The following is a 25,200-nucleotide window of genomic DNA, read 5'->3' on the forward strand; positions in this document are numbered from 1 at the left end:
GTGTATGCCCCAGACTGCACTGTTCAGACTATCACATCGTGTATGCCCCAGACTGCACTGTTCAGACTATCACATCGTGTATGCCCCAGACTGCACTGTTCAGACTATCACATCGTGTATGCCCCAGACTGCACTGTTCAGACTATCACATCGTGTATGCCCCAGACTGCACTGTTGAGACTATCACATCGTGTATGCCCCAGACTGCACTGTTCAGACTATCACATCGTGTATGCCCCAGACTGCACTGTTCAGACTATCACATCGTGTATGCCCCAGACTGCACTGTTCAGACTATCACATCGTGTATGCCCCAGACTGCACTGTGGTAGCAACAACATTGGGACAGTCTCTGTCTCCCCTGCCCCTCCTCCCTCCACCCTCGCAAGAAGGGTAAGTGCGGTGGGAATTCCCCTGGAAGGGAGAACTCATTATGTAGTTTTGGTATCTGCAGGTTGAAATGACTGCAGCTTGGCTGTTCACACACATGCGTGCCTTTGTCTGTCAGTGAGCCTATGCATACATCTGTGTTTGTGCGCTTGCACGGACAACTTATGAAAGCTTGACGGTTACTCCCGAGTGCGCGCGCGCGTTTATGTGTGTGTGTGTGTGTGTGTGTGTGTGTGTGTGTGTGTGTGTGTGTGTGTGTGTGTGTGTGTGTGTGTGTGTGTACATTTAGGCAGGTGTACATGCGTAACTTGACACGCTCACACATAGTACAGTACTAGTGCAATGGTTCAGACATGCATTCACATGTGTATACTTGAAGTTATTTTGTAAAGATGAAGCATTGCTTTCACTGAGAAAGAAAATTCTCCATTTTGTTTTGTGGTGTTTTTTCCTTCAAAAAGGAATCATAAAGTAGGTGTTAGTTTTGACAGCGGAAAAAAAGGGAAGTTGATGAGATTGGTGCAATAGACAAATAAAATAAAAAATAGCGGTTAAACACGCTTTCTTTTAATGATTAATATAGGGACTATCACGCGATTCATATAGCTATAAGCACATGGCTTTGTTGTCTACATAATATGTATGACGGTCTTTGTGTCCGTGACTGAGTGAGAGTCCAGTGAGTCCGACCCTAACACATTACCATCATAACAACAAATTATCATCGATGAAAGTTTCCATCTTTTTGGAACCTGGTCACAAATGGTTGATCAGTAATCGATTTTGTTGCCAAATCGTTCCACGAACCTGGTTACATTTAGGTGTCAGTTTAGAGGAACGATACATTGTTTTTAAACTGAAGGTGAGGCGATGGTATTTAGGACTGGACAAGGATGGAGAGGAAGGGGGAAGGAATGGAGATAGCGGATGTGGGCGGGACATAGAAGTAAGGAGGGAGGGGGAGGGTGTTGTAGTGGAGGTTTTGGAGCCAAACGTTCTGGCAAGTGAGTGCCAGAGGATACACGCTCTTGCATTGGCGGCAAAGCAGCAGCAGCAGCAGCAGCATTGAAGTGCGCGCGTCAGCAAGTGAACATTATTTGTGATCATGTCCGAAATAGAACAATGGTGTAAGGAGTCAAACCTTCCTTCAGCGGTGATCAGCGTCCTCGTGAAAGAGGGGTTCGATTCGTTGGCGGCCCTCAAATGTGTCGAGCCGGAGGATTTGGACTCTCTGAGTGCCAACATAAAAAGGGGGAATCTTGCCCTGCTTCGGGCAGAGATTAAAACCCTGCAAGCAAAAGATGGAGGAGGCCCCATGAGCAACGACACCGCCAGAGGTGCCAGTGGTTTGGCGGAATTGTTGGGGCGACTCAACATGGACGGTTCGCCACTGACGCCGGCAAGACCAAAAGGTGAGGGATTAAAGATCATCGACTTCGTTTCATTCTCGTTGACTGTGGAGGAGGAGGTGTCTCTTGGCGAAGGGGTGACAATCAAATTACCCAGTACAAAGCCGAAGTTATATCGGGTGTCACCCTCCGCCTGGATTGTGGCAAATGCCAGAATCATGGCCACACTCCTGTCCCGTGATAAAGAACACAGAGATGGTGGGGGAGTTAGGCTGCCGTTTCACCTGGCACTCTGTGCTCATCTTCGATGATGAATATCGACAGCGTCAGGCGGCCGACAAATTGTCCTGGGGGACCAAAGCACCACACCTGGCGACAGTTGTGCTTCGGGAGCGGGCTACGCCAGCCACCAAGAAGTCTGGCGGCAACGGCGGAGCCAGTGGCGCGCACCGACAGTGACAGACAGGACCGGGGGGCAAAGAGGTGTGCCTGCAGTACAACAAGGGGTCATGCGCCTATGGTCCACGTTGTATCTGCGAGCACGCGTGCAGCACTGAGCTGCGGCAAGGACCATCCCACAACCCAGTACTTAGCGAACCCTGGCAGCCACCCCCTGATATAGGATCCAGCACAGCAAATTGCCTCTACGGCCAAGGTAGGCCCCAACCACTCTAGTTCTTATGCAGCACAGAACTCTGACAATCGTAACTTTCTCTGTAGTAGTTCTTCCATTAGCGCAAAACTTCATATTTGGCAAAATGAGCTTGTAGATGATAGCGATAAGACCTTTTTGTTGGATGGCATAGAACACGGGTTTCGCATTATTGAAAGAGGCAGTGTAGTAACACCAGTAGAACATAAGAACCACAGATCAGCGATACAGCATAAAGTAGCAGTAGAGCAGGAACTCATAGATCAGATAAACAAAGGAAACTACGTTATTGCTTCAAAGAAGCCTACCATAGTTAGTGCCTTGGCAGCTATACCAAAAAACGACAAAGAAATTAGACTCATTCACGATGGCAGCAGATCTTATGGACAAGCAATGAACGATTACTCAATACCGGAAAGTGTTAAATTTCAAACATTAGGAGATGCCTGTAAATTGTCAAAGAGCGGATATTGGTGCGCTAAAGTTGATCTTCAAGCAGCATACAGATCTGTGTGTATATCCACCCAGAGAACTATCAGGTAACTGGACTCAAATGGTTTTTTGGTGATGACAAAACACCTACGTATCTACCGGTACGGTTGGCCTAGTGGTAAGGCGTCCGCCCCGTGATCGGGAGGTCGTGGGTTCGAACCCCGGCCGGGTCATACATAAGACTTTAAAATTGGCAATCTAGTGGCTGCTCCGCCTGGCGTCTGGCATTATGGGGTTAGTGCTAGGACTGGTTGGTCCGGTGTCAGAATAATGTGACTGGGTGAGACATGAAGCCTGTGCTGCGACTTCTGTCTTGTGTGTGGCGCACGTATATGTCAAAGCAGCACCGCCCTGATATGGCCCTTCGTGGTCGGCTGGGCGTTAAGCAAACATAACAAACAAACAAACAAACCTACTTATCTTTTTGACAGCAGACTGCCGTTTGGCAGTAACGTAGGTCCCGCTCATTTCCATAGGATTTCACAGGCTGTGAGACGGTGTATGATTAGACGAGGAATGAGTGGAGTAGTGGCCTATATTGATGATTTTTTGTTAGCAACAGAAACAAAAGAAGAGTGTGAAAAAATGCTTTTTACCTTGATTAGATTACTCAGAGAATTAGGGTTTAACATCAGTTGGTAGAAAGTGGTAGGGCCTACCCAGCGCATCACCTTCCAGGGCCGGACTAGGCTAAGAGGAGGGGGGGGGGGGTTGCCAGTGGTGGTCCAGGGGGATTTTCCCCCTGGCGGTGTCAAGGGGCAGAGCCCCTAGTGGGGGTCATGGGGCGAAGCCCCCTGAAGCTGATGGGAAGGTCATATTCTGAGATAGCAAAATGGTCGCTCCTTGAATGACACGGCATAAAATAAACAATAATAAAAATGTTTTAAATAAGTGAGGTACATGTTTAGGCTAGGGGGGGGGGGTTGCGCAACCCCCATAACCCCCCCCCCCCCCCCCCCTCGGTAGTCCGGCCCTGCGGCTTCCTAGGGGTGGACATTGACACCCAGGTGCGTCAAGGAGCGGAAGTTTAGAAGGTAATGTTTAGCAACTGAAAAGTAGTTTGTGGAGTATGATTGACTGATTGGTTGTTGCTTTTTGGGTCCAGCGGACCATATAGGCCAAATCAGGACCCCACAAGTTTAACATTACACATTTAAATTAAAGCAATTTCAATAAACACAATCAGGAACTTTACCCGAAGGGTACACAAAAGCTAAATCGAAACCCTACGTGTCAAGGATTTTTAAAATTGGTGGAGTAAGTATTGTGATTGTTCTGGTGTTTTATAGTGTAGGAATACCGTAAACTACCTTGTACACGCCCACCCCCTCTATGCACCGTTTTTGCCCAACAGTTGGAGGTGGGCTTTTACTAGGTACTGCACCCTGTGCCTGATCAGTTTCTCGTTAGAAATCTGAATGTTTGGTTGCTTGGTATACAATTGGTATTGGGACTTGTTTCTGTAGAAAAATATCCGCGGTCTATGTCTCTTTTAGTTTGACAAACACGAGTTTGTCTGTATGCAAGTGCCTCGTCAGAACGAAACCTAAAAGCAAATTATGAAAGAAATCTAAAACAAATGCTGTGACATAACTCAAGTGAAAACTGAAAAAAATAACTAAAGTTCTGCTTCGTAGAACCTGCGTTAGTCAACGCCAAATAAACACCACAAACACGCACACAGGGCAGCCAGTTCATTTGCACTGATTCAAGCCATCACACTATTTTCAACTTCAGAAGAGCTTTGAAAATCTCAGTTCTTTTTACATTTATTCAAGTTTTGACTAAATGTTTTAACATAGAGGGGGGAATCGAGACGAGGGTCGTGGTGTGTGTGTCTGTCTGTCTGTCTGTGTGTGTGTGTAGAGCGATTCAGACTAAACTACCAAACCGATCTTTATAAAATTTGACATGAGAATTCCTGGGAGTAATATCCCCGGACTTTTTTTATGTTTTCGATACATGTCTTTTATGACGTCATATCCGGCATGTTGTATAAGTTGAGGCGGCACTGTCACACCCTCATTTTTCAATCAAATTGATTGAAAGTTTGGCTAAGCAATCTTCGACGAAGGCCGGATTTCAGTATTGCATTTCAGCTTGGAGGCTTAAAATTTAATTTATGATTTTGGTCATTACAAATCTGAAAATTGTAATTAAAACTATTTTTTTATAAAACGATCCAAAACTACGTTCATCTTATTCTTCATCATTTTCTGATTCCAAAAACATATAAATATGTTATATTCGGATTAACAATAAGCTCTGAAAATTAAAAATATAAAAATGTTGATTAAAATCAAATTTCCGAAATCGATTTAAAAACAATTCTACCTTAATCCTTGTCGGTTCCTGATTCAAAAAACATATATATATGCTATGTTTGGATTAAAAACACGCTCAGAAAGTTCAAACGAAGAGAGGTGCAGTAAAGCGTGCTATGCAGCACAGCGAAACCACTACCGCGCTAAACAGACTCGTCAGTTTCACTGCGTTTTGCACGAGCGGTGGACTACGGTCATTGTTCAAAAATGCAGTGTGTTCAGTTTCATTCTGTGAGTTCGACAGCTTGACTAAATGTAGTATTTTCGCCTTACGCGACTTGTTTATTACTCAGCAACACTGCAGTAAGAGTATTAATGAACAATATGCCTTTATAACAGCATCTCGTCATTATAAACTCGGGTGAATTCTCTGTACCGCATGCGGAAGTTTACAAACACTAAACACAAATTATCCAAAAATAATGTGTGTGACTTCATTAGTCCAGAAGTGGGGAGTGAGCGTTTACGAGGTAGTATGCCCTTTGCACAGCTTTCGGCCCAAAGTAGGGGGTGGGCGTTTACGAGGTAGTATGCCCTTTGCACAGCTTTCGGCCCAAAGTAGGGGGTGGGCGTTTACTCGATACTGGGCGTATACAAGGTAGTTTACGGTAGTGGTCATTCGGTGATTCATGCAACAACCCGTCACTTCCAAGTAACGTCGTTAAACATTGGGTGGGTTACACAGTTAATCTTGTATTATCTTTTATAGCTATTCTGATGGACACGTGGGGGAATTCGGGGGCTGTGATTGGATGGTCTCTTCCGATCATCAAAGTATAATGCTACGGAAGTCGGCCATTTTTGCCAATATCCAAAAGCATATTGGCAAAAATGGCCGACTTCTTTCTTATCTTGTAACTCCACACTAAATACCCCACTTCCCCTCTGAAGTATTGATGTATATCCCATGGCACTAACATTCATGTAGTCGTTTATAACTGAGGTTGAAAAATTCGCTTCATGACGAGACAAGTATAAATGCCATTCACCCAAACTGAAAACTTCGCTGCCGTCTGCTCGCGTTGTACGGATTAGCTGTTCTCTTCTCCTCCCCTTGTTGCATCCTAGTCTTCAGTTGTTTCTAGTTTTCCGTTGATGTTGTGTTTTGGTCTTCTTCATTTCTAGTCTTGTTCAAAATTAAAAAACCTCAAACTTCTTTTTTGTTGCATACGAATGAACTAATAAAAAGCTGTTTAACAGCTGTGTTGTCAAATCGAGTTTTTTTTCCAAAGTCAGTGTGGCGCCTGCGCAAAACTAATGCGCATAAGAAACGGTGTCTGCTATCAAAACCTGAGATCAACGCATCGACGCAAAAACTGTCATTGTGTAAGTTTGGAACAACACATCAAGGTCAGAACAGCTATATAATCGCTATTGTATTTTCAGCGTAGCAATAGGGTCCGATATTTAGACTCGAACAAGTATAATGCGACTCGTCTTCGACTCGTCGGCATTATGCTTGTATCGTCTAAATATCGGACCCTATTGCTACGCTGAAAACACAATAGCTGTTAATATTTTACGGATACACATCCCAAAGTTGCTGTTCTTTGATATTCTGTAGAATTTTGATTGCTGTCACGCATATACCTTTTCCCGAGAACGACCGGTGTGTGTGTGTGTGTGTGTGTGTGTGTGTGTGTGTGTGTGTGTGTGTGCGCGCGCACGCGTGCGTGTGTGCGTGTGTGCGTGCGTGCGAGCGTGTGTGTGTGTGTGTGTGTGTGTGTGTGTGTGTGTGTGTGTGTGTGTGTGTGTGTGTGTGTGTGAAATGCATACTTACGTCGTCCATGCTTTGCAGCGCCTCCTGCAGACAGCGTCTGGTCGTGTTTGGCAGGAGAATGGCCTGGTGGACGGCAGGCTGGGGTAGGTCCAAGTCACCCAGAACACAACGCCTCACAACGTCTCCAGCTTGCTGCAGGTAACCAGCTGCCTTCCGCAATTTTTCTTGAACTGCATTAGGGTCCTCTTCTGTCTGAGGTATGATTGCCCCCATCAGTACTCCCCGGTTACGATCAATGACAAGCAGATCAACAAAGTCTTCCTCCAGAACTAAGTCCTCTAAAGGTTCTGTCTCGTCGCTGTTCATGCTCCTGGCGGCTGCCCCAGTGTAGAGGCTTCGGGAACCAGCGCCGTATAGGCCACATTTGCCTTGAGTCATTATTATCAAAACGTCTTTCTGCCTGGCCGCTTTGTCCTTGATCTTATCCATGCAGCAGTGGACTTTCTTCAGCGCTCTGTCTATGTGTACGACGTCACTGACCTCTGTACGCTTGGTGCTATCACTGTCGATTTGTTGAGTTGTCAGCACGTCGATCATGTCACCTCCTTGGGTGTATCTTTTTGTGACGTGCACCGTGTCAACATGGTGCGGGGGGATCATATAGACGTCCCTGTGCAGGTTGGGGAAGTAGGCGTTAAGAAACTCCCTCTGGAAACACAAAACAGGACTGTAGTGCACGAAGCCACACTGGGTGCCACCCAAATGGGCGGTACGAAACCGGGTGGTTGGTTTGGGGAAATAACCGACTTGCACAAGAGGCCACTCAGAGACCTCTTCAGGGGCAGAAACTTTGCTTCCTGATGACATACAGTGTACTCAGAGCCTCTACCTTTCACACCCTATATAACCTGTAGGTACACATCAGCCATGATGACATACAGTGTACTCAGAGCCTCTACCTTTCACACCCCATTTCAGGGGTGTACCTTAACTTTTTTTGCTACCGGCCAGGGGGGCCGGTAAGTCAAAAATTGAACCGGCCCCCCCAAATCCCAACCGGCCCCCAACTTGCCGGGATTTCTTACAACCCGCCCCAGCGGCTCGTCGCTTGCTAACCACATACACAAAAGACGTACATTCATACTTATAATGCATACATGTGGATTTGCACTACTAATAACTACCACAAACACACAGAAAACTTGATGACTAAAATGCTATGTTTTAATATAATGATAAATAACCTTGTTTTAATAAAGAATTTAAAATAAAAGCCGCCACAAAGAAACAAGAAATCAAAACCACATTCACACCCTGTCACACAATCACACACTAAACCTCACTAAAAGTTACCCCCTTTATGTACCCCAACCACACAATTTACAAAGTAATTTACTATGGAACTTTACTTACCACATAAACACACACTACAAAAGAGTAAATCAGCATTTTTTTTTAATTTAAATTATGTTTTTTGTTGTATAAAACCAAGTATAAAAAACTGACTACAAACAAAACATTTTTCTAAGTTGCTTTCTTGTTTTGTTTCTTTTTCTTTATGTCTGTGTTATTAATATTACTGTAAAAGTTGCATACCAGCCAAATTTACCACAGCTTAAGTCATAAATAATCAAAAGCATTACATTTCATTTCTATTTCCTAATGAAAACAAACAGATGTTCAGATTTCCTGATCCTAGAATTGTTCACAGGTGATCTTTATGCTTTTGATTCAGCAGAGTTGCATCCCTTGTCCTATTGTTGAAGGTCTGTCTTTTCTTCTTTATATAGTGGATCTGGGTGGGTTTTTTTTACTTCCTTAGTTGAAGGGAAATAATTGACAGCAGTAGTACTGTCACTACTTGTACTAAGTTGGTCAGCAAAGCTGGTGTTAACATATTTGGGAAAACGGTCTCAATGAGTATCCCTGCAGTCAATGACATAATTATATATACATTTCCCAGAAACTGGATCAGTGGTACATAGCAGGCACATCAAAGGAAAAATACAGAGGGCTAGGGGGAATATGTTTGCTCTGGATGGGCGGTCAGATCAAAGGCAGATGCATTGTAAAAGCTGGTTGGCCTTGAGACCTGGGTCAATGACCGTTACTTGCAATCTGAACACAGCTGCCTGTCGAGACACTGACCTTCTTACTCGGGGTCAATGACCGAGTTTTTATCTGAGAGGAAACTGTTTTACAACATGTGAAAGTCTCTGAAGGATTGGTGAGCGCAGGATAAGATCAGAGAGGGGGTGAAGTGAATAGCGCAAAGAGGGGGGACGGAGGGGGGGGGGTTTAACTATTTTGACTGCTGATGCAATCGCCAGCGGCTCGTGGCACTGGAGGGGTGATGACACGGTCAAGTGAGGCGGAGGGGGGTAGCTGTCTAGCCAATGTGTCTGACATTGATTGATGGTAGTCCTGAGTCCTCAAAGTGGGGGAAGGGGGGGGGGATGAGTGGGCAGTAGAGAAGTGACAGATTTTGAGATCGCCCGCAGAGATATTTGTTCGCCGGCCGTTCCGATTGACTACGTTGCCTAACGACTTTGTACTTCAGCAAAATTTGAACTCGCCCCGCGGGCGATTTCAGAGGAATTTCGAACTCGCCCGACGCGATTTGAAGTCGCCGCGGGCGAGCGGGCGAGCGCCAAAACTCACCCCTGCCATATAACCTGTAGGTACACATCAGCCCTGATGACATACAGTGTACTCAGAGCCTCTACCTTTCACACCCTATATAACCTGTAGGTACACATCAGCCATGATGACATACAGTGTACTCAGAGCCTCTACCTTTCACACCCTATATATCATGCAGGTAAAAATCAGCCATGATGACATACAGTGTACTCAGAGCCTCTACCTTTCACACCCTATATAACCTGTAGGTACACATCAGCCATGATGACATACAGTGTACTCAGAGCCTCTACCTTTCACACCCTATATAACATGTAGGTACACATCAGCCCTGATGACATACAGTGTACTCAGAGCCTCTACCTTTCACACCCTATATAACCTGTAGGTACACATCAGCCATGATGACATACAGTGTACTCAGAGTCTCTACCTTTCACACCCTATATAACCTGTAGGTACACATCAGCCATGATGACATACAGTGTACTCAGAGTCTCTACCTTTCACACCCTATATAACCTGTAGGTACACATCAGCCATGATGACATACAGTGTACTCAGAGTCTCTACCTTTCACACCCTATATAACCTGTAGGTACACATCAGCCATGATGACATACAGTGTACTCAGAGCCTCTACCTTTCACACCATATATACACTGAACAATTGGCGTGACACAAGTGTAAAGGGATTAGCGTGACATCAGTGTCTAGATATTGGTGAGACATCAGTGTCTAGAGATTGGTGTGACATCAGTGTCAGGAGATTGGTGTGACATCAGTATCAGGAGATTGGTGTGACATCAGTGTTAAGAGATTGGGATGACATCAGTGTCAAGAGATTCATGAGACATTAGTGTCAAGAGATTGGTGTGACATCAGTGTCTAGAGATTGGTGTGACCTCAGTGTCAAGAGATTGGTGTGACATCAGTGTCAGGAGATTGGTGAGACATCAGAGGCAAGAGATTGGTGTGACATCAGTGTCAAGAGATTGGTGTGACATCAGTGTCAAGAGATTGGTGTGACATCAGTGTCATGAGATTGGTGTGACATCAGTGTCAAGAGATTGGTGTGACATCAGTGTCAAGAGATTAGTGTGACATCAGTGTCAGAGATTGGTGTGACATTCGTGTTTAGAGATTGGTGTGACATCAGTGTCAAGAGATTGGTGTGACATCAGTGTCAAGAGATTGGTGTGACAACAGTGTCAAGAGATTGGTGTGACATCAGTGTTAAGAAATATGTGTGACATCAGTGTGAAGAGGTTAGGGTGACATTACTGTCAAGAAACTGGTGTGTCTTCAGTGTCAGAGATTGGTTTGACATCAGCGACAAGAGATTGGTGTGACATCAATGTCAGAGATTGGTGTGACAACAGTGTCAAGAGATTGGTGTGACATCAGTGTCAATAAATATGTGTGACATCAGTGTCAGAGATTGGTGTGGCATCAGTGTCAAGAGATTGGTGTGACATCAGTGTCAGAGATTGGTGTGACATTAGTGTCAATAGATTGGTGTGACATCAGTGTCAAGAGATTGGTGTGACAACCGTGTCAAGAGATTGGTGTGACATCAGTGTCAAGAAATTCGTGTGACATCAGTGTCAAGAGATTAGGGTGACATCAGTGTCAAGAGATTGGTGTGACATCAGTGTCAAGAAATTGGTGTGACATCAGTGTCAAGAGATTAGGGTGACATCAGTTTCAAGAGATTGGTGTGACATTAGTGTCAAGAGATTGGTGTGACATCAGTGTCAAGAAATTGGTGTGACATCAGTGTCAAGAGATTTGTGTGACATCAGTGTCAGAGATTGCTTTGACATCAGCGACAAGAGACTGGTGTGACATCAGTGTTAGAGATTGGTGTGACAACAGTGTCAAGAGATTGGTGTGACATCAGTGTCAAGAAATATGTGTGACATAAGTGTCAAGAGATTGGTGTGACATCAGTGTCAAGAGATTGGTGTGCCATCAGTGTCATAGATTGGTGTGACATCAGTGTCAAGAGATTAGTGTGGCATCAGTGTCAAGAGATTGGTGTGACATCAGTGTCATGAGATTGGTGTGACATCAGTGTCAGGAGATTGGTGTGACATCAGTGTCAAGATATTAGCGTGGCATCAGTGTCTAGATATTGGTGTGACATCAGTGTCAAGAGATTGGTGTGGCATTAGTGTCAGGAGATTGGTGTGACATAAGTGTCAAGAGATTAGTGTGTTATATTAGTGGCAGCGATTGGTGTGACATCAGTGTCATGAGATTGATGTGACATCAGTGTCAAGAGATTGGTGTGACATCAGTGTCAGAGATTGGTGTGACGGAAAGTTTCAGTCAGCGTGTAAAGCAACGAGGCTGTTGATGGTTCGGGTCGTGTACAATGTGACAATGATCAAACCCTCACAAAACCTGATACGGAGTCTGAACGTGCCTACATAATGATTTACCCTGAAAATTAACAATTTAAAGCTTGTAATGTCGGTGTACTTAGTGGCCAAGTGTTTTTTCACTTACCTCACTGTTTGACAACCCTGACCCTTGGTCCTCTGGTTCCTGTGAGCTTGCCATCGTGCTGCTTGGCTCTGACCTGAAACATCATGTACATCTAGACTGTGACATGGCTTGGTAACATTGTGTGTTGCCTGAAACATCATGTACATCTAGACTGTGACATGGCTTGGTAACATTGTGTGTTGCCTGAAACATCATGTAGGGGAGAGTTACTGATATCGTACCACTTAAGGACAAACAGCTCTATAACGCAACCATTTTATGCTAGGCACTTCAAATTGTCCATAAACACTCATCTCCTGTGCCTTCAACGTTCCGTATATTGTTTTCAATGAAAAAAACGCAAACTTGGTTTCAGTACGGATTTTAAAAAATCATCCAAATGGTACGAATTACAAGACCAGTTCTGTAATGCGTACCTGTCAGTCACTTATAACGTACTAGGGGTACGATATTAGTGACCTTGTGGTACAATATCAATAACTCTTGAAGCAGCGCTGAAGCCCATTCCGTTTGCAATGGCTGCCAGACATTTTTTCATGTCCTCTGATGTCCAGTTCGAGGGGGAAAGCATTTTTCTTAAACAACTTCAGGCTTCAGACTTCTTAATAAGTACTCCTAAAAGGATCATTTGGCAATTAATAGGAGGTTGTGTCATCCTGCATATCGTACCAGAAGTCATTGTTATCGTACCACCGGTACTATATCAAGACTCTGGCTGGTACGATATGCGTGACTTCGGTAGGCTGGACAATAAGTAGATCTAGCCTTCCACATGTAAAGCAAATGCCAATGTTTTGATCCAAATGCAGCCTACACTCAACAAGGTATTAATGAATAGTCAAGTTAATTTGCTCAGTGGTGTAGTCTTTGCATAGTCACACAAATTTGTCACTACGAAAATAACATCAATATGCGAAAAAAGTGAATTTTTCGTTCTTGCTGGTGGTTTTCTCGCTAGCTGCCATGTTGACACCGGAAGAATGCTTCTTTCCTACGGGGCTCTCCCCACACTTCAGCAGGGGCTTCAGGCATTCGTCATTTCGCGGGAATGGGGGTGGTACGATATGGATAACAGGTACGCAATCAGTAACTCTCCCCTACATCTAGACTGAGACATGGCTCGGTAACATTGTGTGTTGCCTGAAACACCACGTACATCTAGACTGAGACATTGCTTGGTAACATTGCGTGTGACATGAAACATCACGTAATCTGATACTGTTAAACGGCTTGGTAACATTGAGTGTGACATGAAACATCACGTAATCTGATACTGTTACACGGCTTGGTAACATTGTGTGTGACATGAAACATCACGTAATCTGATACTGTTACACGGCTTGGTAACATTGTGTGTGACATGAAACATTACGTAATCTGATACTGTTACACGGTTTGGTAACATTGTGTGTTACATGAAGAATAACGTAATCTGATACTGTTACACATATCTAGCTCTTTTAAAATGTATTATTAAAACTTGATAGGATTGTCATACATACTTTAGTGGTATATCAAATTTTCTTCAAGTGTTTATTGCACTATTGGAGTAAAGCCACATTCAATAAATTGGTGTACATCGTAAAATAAGTCGAACTAGAATATGTCAGTACTGCAATAAAACACAGCATACAAAATCCTCACTGACATATTAAAGGAAAAGTCCAAGGTTTTTAAATATCCCCAAAAACTTGAAAATCGAATGCCAAATGTTACAAACATCTCTGGAAAAATATTTTAAAAATTGAAAAAAAATTGTTGTTGTTGTAGTTGAAGATTTAGTGTTGCGGGGCTAACCAAGACAAGTCGCCTGGGGTCAAGTAGTGGTCACGTGGTTTTCGGTGCACTGTGACGTCGGTGCACTGTGACGTCACAAGTTATTGTGTTGATTCTACCACTAGTACCAGCTTGATTTTCACACAGAAAAGTCACCACTGTATGCCCGAAAAGAATGCCTCGGTGGAGAGCAGCCGCAAACTGCAACAACTCGTCAATGTCCCCAGGCATTTCATAGCACACTTTCCCTCATAAAACTCTGAGTCTCTTGTGGAAATGGAAGAGATGTGTGCAGCACAAGCGTGCAGATTTCAAAGTGTCGGGCACTTTCTGGACACAGATTTCGCCATTTTTCTGCATCACAAAAGTTGGCGTTTCATCCCTGAAACAAATGTTTTGACCACTGGCAGTGTCTTCCCTTCATAAAAGTCCGGAGAGGGCAGTATTACGCGAGGCTGGTACAGTCGACGAGCCATCGAAACTCCGAGGCGACATACGAACAGCGGATTATCTCACAAGAAGGAATGCGTTGAAGGTCAGAGTACATGCTTTTATTTTCATGCATACACGTAATCATTGTTTTGCTGCGCAGCGAATACGAATTGGTGCAGAACAGTGTGTCTGGGTCCAGCTGATATTCGCTGGAGTACAGATGCGCCACAGGCTAGATCTACAGAGTTACAGAACGGTCTGAGCTGAGCTAAGAGTAAAAGGTAGTCAGGGTGCGTGTGTCACGTTATCTATTCTATTCAGTAGCAAACTATCCCCTGATATCAATTCATGAAATTGGCAGCGTTTGCTGGAATCATGGTTTAATGCTATTTTTACCAGATCTAAACTTTTGGTGGATGTGCAACCGGTAAGGTAAACAGACACCTGCATCCTAGAGACAAGAAGATTACGAATTGTGCAGGGAAGTAATCTTTCTGTATTGACTGAGAGACGCAAAACCAGTCTAATTGCTACAACATGGATACACATCCAGACGACTTCCAGAGGGTGTCTAAATGTTCAGTGCACTGTATAGATCAGAAGCATACTTTCGAATTGATCTATACTCACACTCATTATCTCTCTTCTTTTACTTCCAGACCTTTCATCATCACTCACGGCCACTGGTCAGAACAGGCCACTAGACACTGACACCGTGACCATTCCAGATTTCCCGGTTCTCCGTGATCACAACGCAAGTCCTGTTCCTACTGTCCAGAATCACCACAGGAGAAAACCAACGTGCCATTCATCGTAAGATTTTTGTTTTGTTTTGAAAATTAGTGCCTTATTCTAGCTTTGCAAAAAACGAGAAAGTGTCTTTGACAGATACCATCCAAATAATACATTATGAAAACAAGTACAAGTTCATTTCTACTCATGTTAATCGTTTATGCTTTCTGTGCTGAGCGACATATGGATTGAATTTCTTTCGTAACTCACCTCCCGTCAACCTGCAAAACTATATCTGTCGAAGTAGTTTCAAATGTAGTATGCTTCCGAATAAAAAATATAAAAAAGGGTATTTTTTGAAATGTTTAATTATAGACCAAAACAAAACATTCACGAGTATGTTGTTGACCTGATGGTCTTTATGGTAGACAGCAAGAGTTGCATGTTCAAGAAGTTTAAGCAGTACATTTGAAATAGCAAGGTAATTTAAGGTGGTATAATTTTAATGGTAGGTTCCACTGTAAGGCGACATGGAGGGTATCTTTGACGGACTCATTCAACATTCATACCCATGCACATCACCTCAAACACATAAGCTTTGTTCTTGAGTCAAATTTATTGCCTTCATAAATATTGTGAATTTTTGTCCGTTTGCAGATTGGCTTATCTATGAATTTTTTCGAAAATATCTTGCGATCTACGTACGCATAATGTAACTCGTGAAGAAGAACATAAAAAGTTCGTCATGAGGAATCCAATTTGCATTTCAACCCATTTGCCTTCCTTATTGTTAATTTTTTCTTCATAAAGACTACTTGAAATAAACAAAATGTTTAACCATTTCAAGGCCTCTGAACACGTTTAAAAAAAATGCAGGTCTTTGCTCACTATATCAGATCTGCCAAGGCTCAGTTTACACAGGAAAAATCATCTGTCGACTTGAACACATACCAATAATCAACAGCCTCACTGCTTCTTGGAGCTGGATTTTGTGTGTGGAATGAATTACACATGTGGCGTTTTAAAAGTACATTCGTGCAGAAAGGCTTTAATTTAATAATTAGGTCTTCGTGATGTTCTCTTAAAATAACTAACATGTGTTCCCTTTATCGGGCCTCTGAACCAGTTTTGTGAATATGCAGGTTAAACTCGTGCTTTTTCTGTGTTATCAGTGTATTTCTCATCCAGGCATGGATGCGTCCTCTTAAATGGACAGCCCTTCCCGTGTAAACGATTGGGTTCAAAATCTCAAATCTTACCAGGCTTTTACATGGGATATGGCCACCCTTCCGTTTTGAAAAATACCAGAACTGAACACTCTGTATGGGTACTCTCTTTGCGAATGTAGAATTTTATGAATCAGTTTCTTAAACGCCACACGTGTAAAACATTCCCTAAAACATCCAGCTCCAAAAACCAGTCAGGATGTTTATTCCTGGTATGTTCAAGTCAAGAGATTTTTTTTCTATGTAAAAGTCTTCGCAGATCTGTGTAGTGAGCAATCCTGTTTTGAAAAAGGACGTGCCTTTAAGCCTGTATAGACGGTTTGATTGTTGAGATACCTGGTGGCAATGACCGCACGGGTGGCAAGAGGTATAGTATATAATGCACAGATGACAACAAACCGACCTGCATTTAAAAAAACCGTTAGGAGGCCTTGATAGGGGGAAACAGTTTGTTAATTTCCAGAATCTTTATGAAGAAATAATGAACGAGAAAAAAGTCTGGCCTTTAAGTAAATGCAAATTAAACTATGTATACTTTTGACAAACTTTTTCTGTTCTTATTCACATGTTAAAATGTGTGCAGAGATCGTTAGTTACTTCCAAAAAACCATGTTTCAGGCAACAGGCAAACGGACAATACTGGACACAGGCTATGCTGACCGGCTCATGGACTAACTACCTGATGCTGGAGTACACCAACAAAATGTTGCAGCATGTGAACCATGTACCGGACCACGTGACAACCCAGTATCATCTTCAAACCATGCAGGAATCTGTTCAACCAAAAATACTAGTTCAACACAGTCACACGATTTGTAAAAGTATATTTCAGCCTTCTGTAGCTCAGGGAGTTTGAACCCCACTCTTCATCCGTTTGTGAAAGTATTTCTGATTGTTTTGACTGCACAGGTTGGTAATGGTACGCTGATGCTTCTGCCGAGAAACCCCACTCGCTAGCGCACCAGCTGCCTGTTATGGGTAAGCGACGTGCCTGTATTTCCTGCAAAGCAAGACAGAATAAAACAGCAGCTTAGTTTGAGCTGTTAAGACATTCGTACCAGAGAAAACGTGTACGTGTTTGTTTGGAGAGGGTGGATAGAATCATAAGACACACTGTGTCTATGTGACGTAGAGCAGGTTTTCAAATTCATGCTGAAGCACTGTGTGATCGCTATTTTTTCTGGCATATATCTTACCTTGATTTCAGATAGACTGGGAACCGAAATGAGGATGTTTACATGAATAAACTATGCTGATATGTATGTGTTTAGAAATAAAGAATAGTTTTAATGATATATGATGGTGTGGGTTTTTTTTTAAACCCAATGTGATATTTTCGTATTTGAAAACAAATTGTACACTCTGTTGTCAATTTTACTTGCAGATAAATAAATCTATCATAATGGAAATCATCTGTTTGTGTTGTGTTACCCATTTTGATCAATGTTGAGTCGTCCATATCCCTGTGTGTACGCATAGTATGCAGTTTGAAGATAGTAGATGTCCGAGCAAACATAGGAGGATGTGCTGTTAGGCTGTCTATCTCCTCATCCAGGTTTTCCAGATATTTGAATTTCGTTCCCTCTTGGAGTTTCTGCACTGACACCTGATAAGCAAAATACACGTATCACTCTGTGATCATGGCAAAATGTATCATCTGTATGCCCCGTTCAAAAATTACCTTGAGATTCTAAGGTATACACAGAAATTGCAGTGGATCACAAAAACAACACGAACAGTAGTAGGCCTACATATATTCAGTTTAAAAATTCATGCAATGAGAGTCAATAACCCGATTTAACCCTAGGTAGATTCAGGGTCCCACTGACTGAATCTCATGGTTGCTTTTCGGCACACACCACACATTTTTAATGGGACTGTGGGGTTTTGTTTATACAGTAAAATATATAGTAGCAACGTACTGTCTGTTCGTGACGTTTGAGAATACCGATCTATGCACTAACGCATTGTCTTTTTGTTGTGTGACTGTCCGATATTGCGTACTCCTAAAAATCAATGATCAAAAAGTTTGAACTGCTGTAATCGTGTTTCAGCATAATATGTCTGACAGTGCTTATTTGCTTCCAAAACGGCTTGCGATATCACGCCATCAGCGTTTCTCCACTGCTCAGAAAATCTTATGATTTCAGATCTAGTTTGAGATCGGAAATCACGTGTGCTCGTTTAAAAAACTAAATTCATTTATTACTTCCCTTTGACCGTTTCGTAAGAAAAATGTCAGGATCACTATTAGTATTAGCACATGAAAGCAGCCCACCGCCATTTTAAAAAAAGTTTCACTGTTTAGTGGTGTCGATGTCATGTAGTGTCTTACTGTCGCAAATAAAAATACCAGGATAATTGCAGTTTTGTCCGCAAGAAACAGGCTTTGTGCAATGTTAACTTGCTGTCTACATGTTTCGTTGTGTGACTGAAGAATTACTAAGAATTCCAAGAAAAAATAAGGATAGTCGCGTGTGAACATCACTGTGGAAGCATTTATTATAAACTGGGCAGTTCAAGGACGAAATCCTTGATTAAAGATAGGAAAATAAACACCACCAGATGCCTGAAATAATAGCATAAATCCATAATCTTTACATGCTTACAGATCTGTGGAAGCACATCAACTGATCTGTGAAAAACACACCTGACTTCGATCTAGCATGCAAGAGGTAGCGACTACGGACTAGTGTGTCAACATCACAACAAAGAGAATCACATACCATTTCGTATTGCCGCTTATGCTGGCTCTGTTTCAAGCAGTTCCTTGTGGCCTCGCCAGCATTTTGACGACGAAGAGGCTCAAACGGGCACGCTAAAACCTCAGGCTGGCTGAAAACCGGTCCGTATTCCACTTGTCTTCCTCACTGCTTGAGCCGGCCATGTTTGTTGTTCAAGGCTCGTGACGTAGCACACGTATGTGCACAAGGTCATGAGCCAAGACTGCGCGCGCGATGGAACGATTCAGAACAACCAAAAACGAGTCAAAGTATACTTTTTGGATTTCTGTGTTCATTTTTACACACGCATTTGTGGTTAATGAATTAAGAGGGTCAACATATCAGAAGTGACCCTAAACCTTGGACTTTTCCTTTAACGTACTAGGAAAGTGGCTGCATGCAATATCTACCCGATACAAACGATGTTTACTCTCATTCAGTCATGAACGTCACAGTGAAATACTGGTCTATTGAGCAACAGTCTCTGGGTTGCCAAAGTTTGCATTTTGCGACAAGACAAAAGTTTGACTGTGGTCTCCACGTACCTTACGTCTTGTTGAAGAAACGCCCACCGAACGGGAGAACCATCTCGTGACACGATCAACAAGCACAAAAGTCAGACTGATACTGCAGTTTTTGTCGTCAGCCAGTTATCAGCAAATACACTCTAAAGTTTTGCTCTGATAACATTTTGTTTCTCGATACTGGGTCAGACAAGGACACTTAAAAGATAATTCTGCGCGCATAGTTGAAATATGTGTTCACTGACTCGCGCGCTGGTGTGTGTGTGTGTGTGTGTGTGTGTGTGTGTGTGTGTGTGTGTGTGTGTGTGTGTGTGAGTGTGTGTGTGTGTGTTCAAGTTGCGTGCGTGCGTGCGTGCGTACGTACGTGTGTGTGTGATATAATTGAAGAAAAGGCATTTTTTACCCCGAAAAGAGTCATCTCAAAGTGAGAAGACTGTATAACAGCGGAAAGGATGTTTACATTTCCGACAAAACCAAAGAGTAACTCATTCCCATTGAAGACTAGTCTGTTGTTTCCATATTAGTATAAATGAACTGGTCAACGAAGTCGAATAAAAAATCCAGAGAAGGCGTACTAATAAGATTGTTCATCGACGACTAGTTAGGCCAAATAAAAATATAATTATGTTGGTTTAGGGTAACCCAACCGACCCTATTTTTTTTCCCCGCCGACCCTCAAACTTTTTGTTCATTTCACACAAAAAACAAAAACTGTTGGCACATTTTGCGAACCATACCGAGACTATAAGGGAAGTAACCTCTTTTAAAATCGACTAAATTCAAGAAAGAAACAAGTCGCGTGAGGCGAAAATACAACATTTAGTCAAGTAGCTGTCGAACTCACAGAATGAAACTGAACGCAACGCAACGCAGCAAGACCGTATACTCGTAGCATCGTCACTTCACCGCCCGTGGCAAAGGCAGTGCCAGCGAAATTGACAAGAAGAGCGGGGTAGTAGATGCGCTGAGAAGGATAGCACGCTTTTCTGTACCTCTCTTCCTTTTAACTTTCTGAGCGTGTTTTTAATCCAAACATATCATATCTATATGTTTTTGGAATCAGGAACCGACAAGGAATAAGATGAAAGTGTTTTTAAATTGATTTCGACAATTTAATTTTAATAATAATTTTTATATTTTTAATTTTTAGAGCTTGTTTTTAATCCGAATAAAACATATTTATATGTTTTTGGAATCAGAAAACGATGGAGAATAAGATGAACGTAAATTTGGATCGTTTTATAAATTTTTGTTTTTTTTACAATTTTCATATTTTTAATGACCAAAGTCATTAATTAATTTTTAAGCCACCAAGCTGAAATGCAATACCAAAGTCCGGGCTTTGTCGAAGATTACTTGACCAAAATTCCAACCAATTTGGTTGAAAAATGAGAGCGTGACAGTGCCGCCTCAACTTTCACGAAAAGCCGGATATGACGTCATCAAAGACATTTATCCAAAAAAAAGAAAAAAACGTTCGGGGATATCATACTCAGGAACTCTCATGTCAAATTTCATAAAGATCGGACCAGTATTTTGGTCTGAATCGCTCTACACACACACACACACACACACACACACACACACACACACACACACACACACACACACACACACATACAGACACACACACATACACCACGACCCTCGTCTCGATTCCCCCCTCTACGTTAAAACATTTAGTCAAAACTTGACTAAATGTAAAAAGAGAAAAAAGACCGACCGACCCTGAACCGACATATATTTTTATTTGTAGACTGATCTACGAAGACGAATGAAGTAGACTGAACAAAAACAAAACTGTTGCTAAAAACGGTTCTTCTTCCAGTTTATATCATTTCCCCATCGTGTTGAGGTTCATATCCCTCCCTTATAAAACTGAAAGTTCTCCGTTTTCCGTATCCAATCATACCAAATCATACAAAGCGATATATCTCTTTGTTTGTAAATGTCAGTGGTTTTCTTTCTTTTGACTTTTAAATAGGGCCGAACCTCTTCACGTTATACGTATGACAACATTTAAAGAAGTTACTTCTCTTTACTAAGGCAATTCGCTAAGCGATCTCTTTTAAATCCACGCCACCACAGCAAGAAAACGGCAAAAATGTTCGTCGGTATACATATTCATTGTTATACATCTAACCATACTAGTTTTAAAGTTTCATTATATTGTTATAGAATATGTATGTTTGCAAATGTTGACCATCGCAGGAAGAGCGCTCACCATACGATGAAAACCCAAGGCAGAAAGGAACAGTGGGTCTCTTGACAACTCCCGATTGCCATCACGGTTTCTCTCAGGCAAGACGTCATTATTTTGAAACACCATTCTCAAGCAAGCAATGAAGGTACGAAAATATAAGATATTTGGTGGCTTCTTGTTAGACCAGCTTTTTTTGTCGATCCGAGGGGAGCATATTGCCTCCTGTTTCATCTTTATCGACCGAGGCCGAACGCCTGTTTGGTGTAAGAATTATGCAAATTGTCGTCATTAATGTTGCCAGTTGGATTGATTTAAAAAAACAAAAACACCACAAATTCGATTAATTGTGAAATTAAGCATTCTTTATTGACTGGGTGACTTGATTTGTACCCAAAAATATCTGGTTAAGAGCAGAAGATAATACTTTTAATGACGGAGTGTAGAACCCAGAAGCATACACGATAAAACAAACGTCTTTTTCTCTCTCTTTTTCTTGGGGGGGGGGGGGGGAGAGAGAGAGAGAGAGAGTCTGGCATGGTTCATGAAAGGTGTAGTTTCCGGCAATATTTTTTTTAAACTTTTTGAATATTTGACTTGTAACCGATTATTTGGTTTCATTAATGTTGTTTTTATTTACTCGCTTTATTCAATAATGCCATTATTCTTCAGCGGATCCAGACAGCATTGAGAAAAAACTGAAACCTGCGTCTATCAAAATCGTAAGTTGTATGTTTTCTATCTCTAGATGAACTATGAGATTCGATGGCTTGCCTGCTAGGTTTGAGCTTATAATACAAATAACTCATTGAGAACACAATAAACTGAAGTCTCCCACTTTTGAACATTCTTTCTGTAACCAGTTTTGAACACTCTTTCTAAAACCAGTTTTGAACACAGCTGGGTGTAGTAAAAGCAAAAGGTAACACATACAAAACACTCATGTTCGTTTGAACACTAGTGTTTACCAAATGATATATTTTGCCTGTAGAGTTATGTCCTATGTCAAAGTTTGTTCAAAACGGATTCAAGAAGGGTGTTCCAAAGTGGAACACTTCACTTTAGAGCGGGAATCTCTTTAGCAGACAGATGATGTAGCTAAAGGTGCCTCCTCCCAGCTGTTGGCTGATCTGGCTGTGCTTCCTGTATATACAGAGTGATAGTTTCCATGATTAATTTCACAGATTGATATAGGTGTGACCTAAAAAAAACTAATTCAAATATATATTTTCTCTCTGCACATAAAACAGAAAGAGAAAATGTAAGCGTTACGCCCTCACGGGTAAGCCATTAGGAGCATGTTAGACGGAAAAACCTGACTTTGTCTTAAAAACATGGAGTTGTAGACAGCTGGCTGCCGGCTGCTAGTTGAGACCTGAAATGGGCTAGGGACCGAGTTGGGTCGTCTTGGGTCAGTGCTGTAATGGTTACTTTGTGCTATGTTGGCTGATCGGACACCGGGGCTTAATATTTTTGCCAGACTGCCGATTTTTTATAATCTGTCTAGTCTAAGTGGCATGCCTTTATACCGTGTGAAAGGATCAATACATCTGTAGTTATATACTTCGTTTTGTTTGTTTGCACAAGAACGAATATATATTTTAGGCAGATGCAACTGACAGTAAAACACTTTTTCCTTATATTTATATGGGAGATTTATACAGCGCTTGACGTTCTCTAAGCGCTTTACATATTAATTTCTGCCGTGTGAGATGGAATATTTTACACAATTATATCACGCATTCACATCGGCCAGTAAATCTCAAGCCATTACGGCGAATATTTACTTTCCACGGCCTATTACTCCAAGTCACACGGGTATTTGGTGAATTTTTTTTTTATCTATACCTATACATTTTTGCCAGGAAAGACCCTGTTGTCAATCGTGGGATCTTTAACGTGCACACCCCAATGTAGTGTACACGAAGGGACCTCGGTTTTTCGTCTCATCCGAAAGACTAGCACTTGAACCCACCACCTGGGCTAGGAAAGGGGGAAGAAAATTGCTTACGCCCCGACCCAGGGTCGAACTCACAACCTCTCGCTTCCGAGGCAAGTGCACTTTACCAGTTGGCCACCCTTACACTGGTGCAATTCTGTAACACATGTTACATAGCCACTGGTGAATTAACAGAGAAAAATAAAGAAAAACGGTCATAAAATTATAGGTTGTCGCATCCATGGGAGGTAATCGGAACCGACCAAACAGACTGAGCTAGTAGTGCGATATATGTCGTGACAACCGGGTGACAGGATAAGTAAAGTAGCGCGACAAATGTCGCGACAACCAGCCTAAGGGTAATGAGCATCTCGCACATCCTTAGTTTCTCCTTTTTTATTCGACAAGTATGCTTTTCGTGACTTTCACTACACAACTATATGATACTTTAGGGGTGTTTCAGGTTAAAATAGGTATTTGTAAAGTTTTACAGACGGCAAGTGTAACGTAGGTTACACAGTGCAGTCAAGGGGAGCTCATCAAGATATCGGCCATTATTCAGCTTTTGTTGTCATTGCTAAGGAATCAGTACCACAGCCTTTACCTAAACGCCAGTTATCTTTAAAGAAGAGACGCCATATACATAATTTGGTATAGGATTGCTGTTGTTGTTGTTGTTGTTGTTGTTGTTGTTGTTGTTGTTGTTGTTGTTGTTGTTGTTGCTGTTGTTGTTGTTGGTGGTGGAGGTGGTGGTAGTGGTGGTGTTGTAGTAGTTGTTGTTGACCGTATACATACTAAAAAAAAACGTACACAAATCTTAACGAGACACTACACGATGATGATGATGATGATGATGATGATGATGATGATGATGATGATGATGATGATGATGATGATGATGATTATGGGAGTCCAGTCTAGTTGTATAGTTGGTTGGTTATTTAGTCAGTTAGTTTTGGGTTAGTTAGGGGTGCTTTCTTTTATCCCTCCGACAACAAAGTCTTGAATCATTTTCAATATTATCATATTTTTAATATTTTCGTTCTGTTACAGACCTGCAACAGTTCTCTTTTTCCGAAAGGCAACAGTGATTTAGATTATGTGGCTTTTAACCACGATCTGCAAAAGATCACAGAACTAGTTAACCTGGCTTTACCGTCGAACCGTGCGGCAAGAATAGAGGGGAGACTGAGTGTAACTGGTGAAGACAAAGAAACAACATTACCGAGCCGACAGCTACAAAACTCGACATTGCTTTCAACAGACGATAAACGAAGAATGCAAAGTAGCTATGAAGATGTTTGGATCAGAAGCGAACTTGTGACAATACAACGGGAAAACAGTATGACACAACTGACTGAACAGATGAAAAGACTAGAGGCCATTCAAACATTTGATGTTTCAAGATCTGTGTCAGAGGAAGAACAAGTTGGTTCCACTCCTCAACCGGTGTTTGAATTTCGACTGTCAAGCGATTGGGACATGGGTCCGGTAAGCAAGTTATGTAACTGTTCTCATAGATTTAACAGTTATCACATTACTGGTCATAGGCATTTTTTGAACA

The 25,200-nt window shown here is 42.2% G+C and overlaps 1 protein-coding gene and 2 long non-coding RNA genes across 4 annotated transcripts in view; 1 reads left to right on the forward strand and 2 right to left on the reverse strand.

The window, feature by feature from the left end:
* Nucleotides 1-12,227, reverse strand: part of LOC138950355 (uncharacterized) — a 29,490-nt gene extending 17,263 nt beyond the window's left edge. For both annotated transcript variants that reach the window (XM_070322098.1, XM_070322099.1), the window contains exons 1-2: nucleotides 12,085-12,227; nucleotides 6,988-7,635 (exon numbers count right to left, since the gene is read on the reverse strand). In XM_070322098.1, the coding sequence (XP_070178199.1) occupies nucleotides 6,988-7,635; nucleotides 12,085-12,138 (702 nt within the window). In that variant the 5' untranslated portion in view covers nucleotides 12,139-12,227. The remainder of the gene's footprint in view (nucleotides 1-6,987; nucleotides 7,636-12,084) is intronic.
* A 3,282-nt stretch (nucleotides 12,228-15,509) lies between these two features.
* Nucleotides 15,510-19,301, reverse strand: LOC138950356 (uncharacterized). Its single transcript, XR_011450625.1, has 3 exons — nucleotides 18,977-19,301; nucleotides 17,682-17,856; nucleotides 15,510-17,250 (listed from the first exon to the last, which is right to left on the reverse strand). It is a non-coding gene; the product is annotated as an uncharacterized lncRNA (long non-coding RNA).
* A 2,323-nt stretch (nucleotides 19,302-21,624) lies between these two features.
* On the forward strand, nucleotides 21,625-25,121 carry LOC138950273 (uncharacterized). Its single transcript, XR_011450584.1, has 3 exons — nucleotides 21,625-21,845; nucleotides 22,370-22,419; nucleotides 24,690-25,121. It is a non-coding gene; the product is annotated as an uncharacterized lncRNA (long non-coding RNA).
* Nucleotides 25,122-25,200: the final 79 nt, after the last annotated feature.

The sequence above is a fragment of the Littorina saxatilis genome, linkage group LG16 (genome assembly GCF_037325665.1).
Source record: "Littorina saxatilis isolate snail1 linkage group LG16, US_GU_Lsax_2.0, whole genome shotgun sequence".
Lineage (NCBI taxonomy): Eukaryota > Metazoa > Mollusca > Gastropoda > Littorinimorpha > Littorinidae > Littorina > Littorina saxatilis.